Source organism: Orbicella faveolata, unplaced genomic scaffold, assembly GCF_042242905.1.
Source record: "Orbicella faveolata isolate gen_17 unplaced genomic scaffold, um_ofav_v1 contig_24, whole genome shotgun sequence".
Taxonomy (NCBI): domain Eukaryota; kingdom Metazoa; phylum Cnidaria; class Anthozoa; order Scleractinia; family Merulinidae; genus Orbicella; species Orbicella faveolata.
In genome coordinates this window covers 10,800,384-10,810,667 of record NW_028301552.1, presented here as the reverse complement: position 1 = coordinate 10,810,667, position 10,284 = coordinate 10,800,384, and the positions used below count along the sequence as shown (strand labels likewise).

Here is a 10,284-nt window from a genome sequence, read left to right as displayed (position 1 = left end):
TGTCAGGTTGTTTTCATTGTTATCAAGAGTGACGTAATGTCCACTTTGCCTCCATCCTTGATTCCAAACCTCCGCGCAGTTTCTGGCGCGCCTTAACTGACACACTGCGCCGGTGAACTTTTGCGGGCAGTGGCAGATGAATCTCTTTCCCTTTTCGTCGCAATTGGGGGTGTACTGGCCTTCATTGAGACATGGATTAGTTTCGCAGCAGCTATTGTAATCGCAACAATCCCCGGAGAGTGAAAACTCGCCGTGTATTGAACGAGAACAACCGTTAAGTTTACTAAAAAAAAAAAGTCGATAGCCTGCCATTAAAATGAAAGCTAACACAAAGTCACTTAAAATGACTTAAATTGCAGTTCGATTCAGAAAATGGCGAAGTTCAGACATGAATAAACATAGTTACAAAATCTGCTGGAAAAGTTATTTCTGAGAGATATGAGAGATTTCTTAGAGATTTCGAGCGGCGCGGCTTTCGTAAGTCATTCTTTTATGGAACGCATTTTTCACAAAAGTACATGGTTACATCTTGACTAACACTTGAAAGAAATTCAATCGTTTAGAAGGGTGTGTTGAGTTATGGATGCATTCGCAGGTTTGGAGACAGAGCGCTCGAGAAGAATACTGAAGTTGCTTGAGGCGCGCATGACCCGTAGCCGGAGGTAGCTTGGCTGAGTGGTCAGCACGTCGGACGCGCAATCCAGCGGTCTAAGGTTCGAGTTCCACTCTGACCATAGTTAATAGAGGGAAATGGTTAGGAAGGCCGGTAAACATCAAAGAAGCAAACAAACAGGCTAAGATTTATGTTGGAAGGCCCTTGACCCTGCACATCTTTTGTTTTATGCTCATTGACTATGCATGAATTACGTAATCGCAATGCTTCTATTGGTTAGTTGTATGAGCACACGTAACCACCTTTGGTATTGAGCCAGGTTTTGTGCAGGGTCAACCCCGAAAATAGCAAAAAAAAAAAAAAAAAACATACAACAAAGAATTTGCCAGGTTTCCTAACCATTTCCCTCAATTATCTATGCTCTGACCTCTTCCTGGATTTTTTTTCACGGTAACACACAGTTCAAATCCTCGGCTACGCTTGTAAATAGCCAACTGGTTTGCCTCCGGCCAGTTAGGATTCTAATTACAATGTTATACTCATTTTTAATTATTTGTTTCAGTTGTTTGCTCGGCCCGACTAGCCTTACCTAAACACTGCCGAGAGTAAATAAACGTCATCATTTTTATTATTTTTTTTATTTTCATTTATTTATTCAACTCGATAAACGCGTGCTCACGGTTAGTCATGTTGGTGTTCCCAAACAATAAAAGTTCCCTCCGATGAGAAATGAGTTCTTTTCTTATTCAAAAAGATTTCTTATTGTTTTGGAACAGCAATATGGCTGCCATGAAAGCGCTCCATATTGAATATTACACAATAACGTGTCTTGTGGTTAGTAACTCAGTGAGATGTTTTTTTTTCTAACTGTTTAAAAAGCTGAGAAACAGAAATAATTTATTAATTCAACTGATAATAAACCGTGAAAATTACTTCACTGTGATTGGCTGAAAGCAGGCAAATTTATCATTAATGTTTAATGTTAAGTCATACAATAAATTAGTAATGGAATGAAAGCTCCGGCAATTAAGGACTTACTCTACTCAGTGTGATGTTTGAAAATTCTTTCAAAATGCACTCGCTTATATTACAGTCTCGTGCAATCTTCCGTAGGAAAAAAGATGGCGACTGGTACATTTACCCATATTTCTTAGCGCACGAAAACCTTAACAACGTTCATAAAAACGTACAGAAACGTTATACAATCTTCAAACCTAGGCTACTTAATGTCCATAGTACAGGGACGTATATTGTAAAAATTTGGTTTTCTTTGTGCCTTTTAGACTGTGTTAGGTTCGCAAGGCCTAGTGGTAAAATGCACATCCGCCATCTTTTTTCCTGCGGTGGAATGATGTTGAGAGATCTTTCAATTGCTATCAGAAAAAGCACCCAAAGGTACGTTGCTAGGTGGTTAGGGATTTCCTTTACCATTCAATTAAAGAGACTTAAATTTAGTGAATTCCGGGCTTTTGTGTTCTTCGGGGAAAACAAAAGCTGTTCAAAGGTAGGTCCGTGTCAAATTGCCTTTGCTTTGATCAGTAAAGAACATTTTCGTTGGGACGCACTGAAATGCTGATAACTGTTATGTGCGATAAATTGTTTTTCCTTAAAGATGCGTGGTTTTATCAAGCGAGCGACCTCCTAAGCGTCAACGTTAAACGCTTTCAATTAAGCTATACGTATTAATTTACAGAAAAGATTTTATCACGAGAAAGCCAGCATTGCGATTAAAAACATACTCATGAATAAGAAACATACACTGCAATTATAGTGGCTTTGTCTTTTTTTTAACCAGCCAACGCAGTCTCTAATTTTCATGTCCCGAAGATAAATTCATGTTACTGAATTTTACAGACAAGACCACCCGGCTGTCAAATGCTCCAATTTCGAGTTGTCCTAAGCCATAATTGTGGTTAATACACTTCTTAACATATCACTTATCAATCAACGGAAAGTGAAACAAAATACCAATTAACTAAAAGCCTCATTGAATGTTGTGTTTTGTAGACTACTACATTTTACAATGCAGTAATTGACTTACTAAAGGAGCATCGATAGGTATAACTGGTTTTGCATTACTACGCTACACGATTGGCTTAAAAAAATCTCGCGTCAGGTTTTCATCCAATCAGAAGTAAAACCAAACCACTATCCGCGCCACTCACTCGCTTTGCTTTGCTTTGCGTCAGCTACAGGCATTTACTTGGAGCTTTGATTGGTTCACTGGATTGTCTCTGCGCTTTCTGATTGGCTTATTTGCAAACCTCTCGATCACGACGATTTTGTTGTGTCTTTGGTCAAAACAGTGCTTAAATTATGACCAGGCACCTTTGCTCGTGCAATAGACTTTCAGAAAAGTCCTTCGTCTTCAGTGTTTATTCAGGACCCGCCGGACGAAGCGACTTCGCCACTCGTTCGGCTGCTTCGCGGTCTAAAACCTCGCAGCTTGCTTCACTCGCCAAGCTCAGTTCTACCCTGAAACTTATGATGTCGACTTGTGGCAAGTCTACTCGTACACGAAATGCTATAAGAATACCATGACGAAGGTATCGTATAGCGCTTACGCAACCCATTATAGCACCCATTCCTCGGCTTCAGTTACCCTGCGAGACAGAGATTCCCTCACAAAGAGAGCTCACAGGGTAGGCCTCATTGAGTGTTATTAAAACAAGATCATTATATATATATATATTTTTTTGGTGTCCATCAAGGAACATACGTCTTTGGGGTTTTAATTTGGCATTCCAAAAAAAGATAGTCACCCTTTGAAGTAAGAGTAAACAGTGCTAATTTATTTGTTTTTCCGGTTACTTCCTAATTTGTTTGCAGGCAATTAAAATTGAACGTGGTAGTTGACTTTAAATAAGTTGTATCTGTCGATCCGTTGTGGGAGTATTAAATGGGAGTATGGCAAAATTGCATATCATTCATATCAATGTATATATCAAGAAGGAAATTCTAAATATATTCTCAAGCCAAGGCCTATCGAAAATAACAAACGTAGAGTGAATTCCCATTAAATCGAGTTTTTTTGATCAACTATTAAAATTTTATAGAAAATGAAACAGTGAAAGCTCAGTACAGTGGAACCCCTGTAATACGGACAGCTATGGACCAGAGTGGAGTGGCTGTCCGCAATATAGAGGTGCTCTTATTACGGACCTTTATAGACTGGAGTACGAATACGAGATTGATTCGTACTCAAATCTAAAGTCCCCTATTAAGGAAAGGTTTGACTGGTACTTTGATATAAAAAGAACATTTCGTGAGGTTCTTGTGTACTTAACTTGTAACTTGAGTCCTTTATGTACTGCCCTTTTTACCGTCAATTAATTGGCTGACCCTATTACGCAACAACAATAGTCCTATGCTACTGTTATTCTATCTGTTCCTTCTTGCACTTAATTTACTCTGTTCTTAAATCAAGTAATATCGTAGGAAACCCACGGGTGACCGTCTTCGAGCCTTTTCAAACAACCCGCCCCGTTTCCCGCCCGTTGCCGAACATTTCAACACAGATCACCAAATGCATGACATGAAAGTCTGCTGTTAATTAAAAGCAATGCAGAGGACCAACAACGCCACAGGCCTGGACGAAATGAATCTTATTTTCCACGTTATCAATCTAAGGCCACACGGGCTGAACGTGGATTTCATTTTTTAAACAACTTAAAGCGCGCGCACTCTTACCAATCCGTAATAGTTGCGTGTGCTACTGTTTATTTTTCCGCATCCTCATCAAAATGTAGCACGAAGAAGGACCAAGTCCAAATGTGACTCTTTGGCCCAATTAATTTACAATGTATGACTTTTGACTCCTGTGTACTTAACTTAGTAACTGAAGTTCTTTTTGTATTGTATTACCCTCTATTCTTCAGTTAATTTGTTGACCCTATAACCGGCAACAAAAATTGTTCTTTTACAACTGTTATTCTATCTGTTTCCTCGTCCACTTTATTTTAAACTTAGCTACGTTGCTCTTCTTAATGGTTGTTGAACTTCATGCAGCTGTATACATCAATGAAATGCATAAATAAGGCACAGTGAACAGAGAACTCACTTTATACAGATGAGGCGAAGATGAAGGCCATACTCTTTGTAGCTATGCTACTCTTTGGCTGTTCTATTGCCAAAGGAAACCAAGCAAAGCGAGCTCTAACATGTTCCGGTAAGAACTGAGACACGCGCAACCCAACATAGTGGTTGTTTGACGTTTTTCCTCTAAAATTTTACATGTGCCCTTTTTTTTCGTTAGGTTTTCCGAAGCAGCTCTCGGGTAGGCTGTATACGGTAAGTTTAATGTTGCATCATTATCGTAAACATTCCGCTCGCATCTAGCTTTGTAGAGTTTGCAAAACAGGTCAAAACAAGGTTCGATGAACGTACCGCTGGAAGCTGTGAAATTAAACCTATTGTAGTAACAGGCAAATCGAGGCGTTTTTTCGTTTTTGTTGTTTATAGTCATCATAAGCTCCCTACGTTCTTAGAAGAGTATTCAACCATAATTTTTTCATGGATATTGCCTCAGTCGTAATCTTTTTCTGGCTACGGCCCTAGCTTTGTCAGTACTTCCGCAAAATGTTGAGATGGGGACTCTAATATGTGCAATGCTTTACAGGTCGAGGTGGACGAGTCAGGGTTTTCAGAAACATTTGACATGACATTCAACTTAGACTTGAACCTTCAACGTATGCAGGAAGAGGAAGGTGATGAAATTTTGATAATGGACTTTAAAGAGGTAACCGTGGCTTATAATTGTTAACGAGAACAGTTGATAACTGGTATTACTTAAAATTCTTTCAATTCGTTCTGGCTTCTTATGAAGCACTTTCGATCAGTTACAGGCGCGGATCTAGGATAAATGGTGACTGATTTCCGAAATAACGAGTGTCTCCTAGAGGGGTCCAGGGCCGTGCTCCCTTAAGAAATGTTCTGGAATTTTTTATTCCTAAAGTCCCCTTTTGGGGGTTCTTGAGCAATTCTGAACTATCTGACCGATTTTCGTAAAACGGTGGAAACCGGTATGGATCCGCGCCTGAGTTATGCTCCAGTGTGTTTAGTAGTCTGCGTAGCAGGCGTTTCCAAAAAAGCACGCCAAGGAAACCAAACTGCGAGCGAGTGCGAAAGAAAATGGGGCATAAGCGCACTCCTTTACCCGCCCGCTTGCCTTGCTCGCTCGCTTGTTCTATCTCTCCGCCTGGAAAAGGAAAGAAAACGGCTACTACGCAGGCTATATGTTCAGTTTCAAAACGAAGGATGACGTATAAACAGCTTCAAACAGTTTAAAAAGTCTGCACCTCGTGCCAAATTAAACCTGAAATGCTCCCTTACTTTTAGCTTTCTACACGTTTAAGTTTCTTCAAAATCTCCAGACGTAATTTATTTGTTAATAATATTTCACAGGAGCAGTTTCCTTCTTTGGCAATGACAACCTTGAGTTTGTGTAAAATCCTGCAGCACCTTCCTTATCTTTCCACGGATACCTGATTTTAGAGAATCAACAAATTAACAAAGTTAACATTTGTTGGTATATTTTGTAGGCTATAACGAGTGTTCGCGTGAGCTGCTATCGCTGTCGTAGTTTAGTTATATTAAAATTAAATTATGGCTGACAACGGTTTCAAGCTCTTTCCATCATTAACAGTTTGATCAATATTACATTGACACAGCATTGAAATATACATTTTTGCAATTTGCAAGCAATTGGCTTTTCATTGATATATAGTTAGTTAGCTTTTGATGAAAATCAGGGTTGTGACCGCCTTAAATTTTCAATTATTGATTAATATCAACTATTAATGAACTATTTCTCAACAGGGCAAGCTCTACGAGCACAGCCCAGAGGGATGCTACAGTGAGCCACTGGAGGAAAAAACTTGGCCTGAATTTTTGCAAGATTTACCGTTGACACATATCACCACAGGTTTACTTGGATATAAGGGAGCCTCAGTTGATTGTTACTCATTCCAAGATGATGAAGGCAAGGATAATATTTTAGTCCTAGGTGATATCATGTCCATTGAGGTGACACTGTCGAGATTTAAGTGTAAGTCACAGGTTTATAACATTGCAAATCCAGATTTCTTCTGTTTTAGTGCTACTGGTTCATTTTTTGGTCTGTATCATACTTTCTTTTGTCTTTTAATCCATAGGCTTGGGAGGTAAGGGTGCTTACAAGGGGAAAACTCGACATTCTAAATGGGGCTTTTTGAAAAGGAGAATTATTTTTAATTTTCAACTTTCTTACCGTAATAATCTGTTGGGAGAACAAGCGGATGAGTCAATTTATCATTTGAGCGGCAAGGGCGCAGCTGATCAATGAAATGAAACATTAGATATAATTTATCATTTTTATGTTCAATCCATTTGGTAGGTGTTGGTGTCGTAACACTCGAGTCTGGAGACCAATGCATTCCCGTATTCTTCGCTGAGAAGAGAAATGATTCCGCTCTTGCGGGAAGGTAAAATACGCTTAAACCGTTCTCCAAAAACCACTGAGTATGACAATGTGTAAACAATTCTGTCATCTAAACAAACGATTGCAAGGTACAGCCTGATATTTAACTATAATGCTTACTGTCAGTAAACTGGCCTTGAAACATTTTGATATTTGTTATTATAGCGATGTAACCTTGATTTTCATCAGACATTGACAAATTTCATAGGGGAGTTTCTCGGCCGCCAGGAAGATACGACGCAAATATCCTTTCTAAAAAAAAGGCATAAATGATCATGGTAGTTAACGTTATGTTCACAACTTAAGCCAGCTGTGAAATTAACTAAAACCTTATATTTCTTCAGGCCTTAATTTCACAGCTGCTTAAGTTGTGTACAGAACATGTCTTCAAATCTTTCTCCACCGTTCAAATATATGATCTTTCATATATTCATTTGAAAAAAAAACTTTGTCAAGAAATGGGTGAAAAAGGGAAACTTTTAGAAACCTAAGATGGACAGGGGGGAGTAGCTTGCGAACAGAGCCTCCGGTTGCCGTACCCGACCGCTTTTAGAGTGCATGCTTAGGGAGGGAGGGGTGGCGGGAAGCTGCGTGGGGTAAGTAGGGAGATATATCTTTCGCCTGGAGTAGGTGGGTTTTAGCAAAGACGTGATTTATAGCGTGAGAAAGTTTGACACTAAAAAATCGTGGCGTTTTATGTTGGAAAGACTCCTTATGTTTGCAGAGGACACGCTAACAATTCTTTTCCTTGCTCCCAGTTTTCTTGATTTAAAAACCACCGTCCAACCTGAGAAACTCAAGATACCAGACGAGTGCAAGCAAGCAGCGATCTCTCAACGCTCCATTCCAGCCATGATTCAAAAACTCAGGATGAAGACTGCAATGAAGAGGATGTTCTCCTTAATGTTTGGGGCTCTGCATGCCCGACGAAAACGGCGATTTCCCTGGGTTGTTCCGAAGCTGCACAAAATTCGAAATAGAAAATAACTGTATAAATTGTGCGCATATGGACAAAAATGAGTTGTAACACATTCAAAAAGAAGTGCAAGTCCAGAATAAATGATATGTGACACGAGAACTGATGCAGTTTGTCCTAAATTCTAAATGTTTAAAGGTACCGAGCGTAATCAGGGGGTCGTTATTGTAACGCGACGGGTCCAGATTGGAGCCCTAGCCGGGATCATGGTGTTGAACTCTTGATTAAGACAATTAACTATCATATAGTGCCTCTCTACAACCTGGCTCCAGTTGTTCAAAGAGCGGATAACGCTATCCACCGGATAACACACTACCGTAAACTTTCGATAGTGACGACCTCCCGAAAGGAGCGACCCCTCCCCCCGAAAGTAACGTCAGAAAATTATTGCCTCTAGTAAATCCCGAAAGTAGCGAGCCCAGCCCCAGGAGAAACTTGCTCAACTTGTAGTACCTACGACAGAAAACACGGTGTAGACATGTATAGAGGCCACCCATATGTTAGTAACATGAAACTGGAACAATAACGAATTTTATCCCATTTTGAGAAAAGTGTTTTATGAATTGCCATCTTTTATTTCGTAAAAATAGCTCAGCTGTACCAACGTTATATAACGTTTTTATCTCCCCTAAAGTAAGGACCCCCCGAAAGTAGCGAGCTACAAAGGCTGCTAATTCCGAATGAATCGAGGGTCGTTACTATCGGAAGTTTACAGTATCTAGTGGTTACTGCAGTTTGTTTTGTCAACATTTATCCACTGGATAGCGGTTTGTCCGGTGGACGGTTTTATCCATCCATTGAACAACTGGACCTGTGTATAAATGGACTATAAATTTTGTTTTTGTGGGTGATCTTGGGATGGACTAGCATCCCATCCAGGGGAGTAGAAGTACTTTTAGTTGCTTCATGATACAAACATTAAGCCTTATGGGGCATGATTCTTGACTAACTCAGACTTTAACTTACATTTCTTGGGAATCAAACCGACATTGACCAGTTACAATGTCTTTTTGTAAGTTCTTCCTTTGCCCAGGTCACCAGTTTTGCGGCCTCTCCGATCCAAAAGTTAAAAACGCGTTTTATTGTTCGTGTTTTTCTTTGGGTGATTAACAAAAGCAATTCAATCGTTTCGGACGCTCAGGCAAAAAGAAACTGAACTCTCTTTTGGAACTAAATATTCCCTCAAGAAGCCCGTGGGTGGCAAAGGTGACGGAAGTGATCGTCAAAAATCTCGAAAGGAACCACTTGAAGCATTAGCATCGTAGAGAGTCACCAGCTTCGTAATGGCAGTAAGAGTGATAGCCTCGAATAACCTCTCTAAAAAGTAATTATTGGCAAAATTTTCCTTTTCTTTCTTTCAGAGACCGAGATAATGCCAAAAATGGGTATTAAAACAAAAACACTTTAGGCGCTACCAATGTGACACGTGATTAATTTGGATAATAATATAAGAACCATCATGGCGACCGTCAGGGTCCATATTGCAAATTCTTCTCGTACCTTTATCTTCATTTTTAGGAGGACCCTCGGTGTACATTGTTTTGAAGAGTGACAACATGCAACATGAATGGTGCCTACGTAATCGTTATTTATTGTCTTTTGCTCATCACAAAACTCTTCTCCTACAAAAAAGCGTGATGTCGTGTAAGTAAGTCACTCGAGAAGTCCTTTAAGATGGTATTACCATGCGTCATCTTGGCGGGCCTATATACTGGAGCTTCTGGCGTTACATCATAAGTCAGATACTAACTGCAATATTCATAATGTTCATTAGCGTTCAAAGCTTTCACGGGGTAAGTATTCTAAAATGACGTTTTGGTTTTTCGATGCGAAGTTTCAATTGGGATATCTCGATGGAAACGAAAATAACTTGACAGCGCTCATCTGTAATTGCAGAGAATGTTGACAGAAAGCTGTTTTCCTCGCTTGATGAAACGACTACATAATTAAGATTCTTAAGTCTTATATAAGGACCCCATCAACCACAGCAAATTAATGGAGGTCTCCCTAGAAGTGATTGGTTGGGGAGGGGGAAAGGAGTGGCTGTGCACAGGATGGCAGCTGATGGTGCCGAGTCAATGTTTTTAATTTTATTAAAATATTCCCAGCGGAATCTACCTTCGCGATTTTCAGATTTTGTCAGCAAAACAGTCTTCCAAAGACTACTACGATGGCGCGGACATTTAGCTAGCAAAGTCTACTCGTATAAACACCCAATAATTTTTTTTTGTGTGAAAG

General features: G+C 39.8%; 1 protein-coding gene across 1 annotated transcript; it reads left to right on the top strand.

Moving 5' to 3' along the window:
- The first annotated feature begins 4,651 nt into the window (after positions 1 to 4,651).
- LOC110043198 (uncharacterized) lies at positions 4,652 to 8,148 on the top strand. Its single transcript, XM_020748635.2, has 6 exons — positions 4,652 to 4,781; positions 4,869 to 4,903; positions 5,232 to 5,351; positions 6,431 to 6,593; positions 6,987 to 7,074; positions 7,829 to 8,148. Exons 1-6 carry the CDS (start codon positions 4,694 to 4,696, stop codon positions 8,055 to 8,057), a joined length of 723 nt encoding a protein of 240 aa, XP_020604294.2. The 5' UTR covers positions 4,652 to 4,693; the 3' UTR covers positions 8,058 to 8,148.
- The last annotated feature ends 2,136 nt before the right edge of the window (positions 8,149 to 10,284 follow it).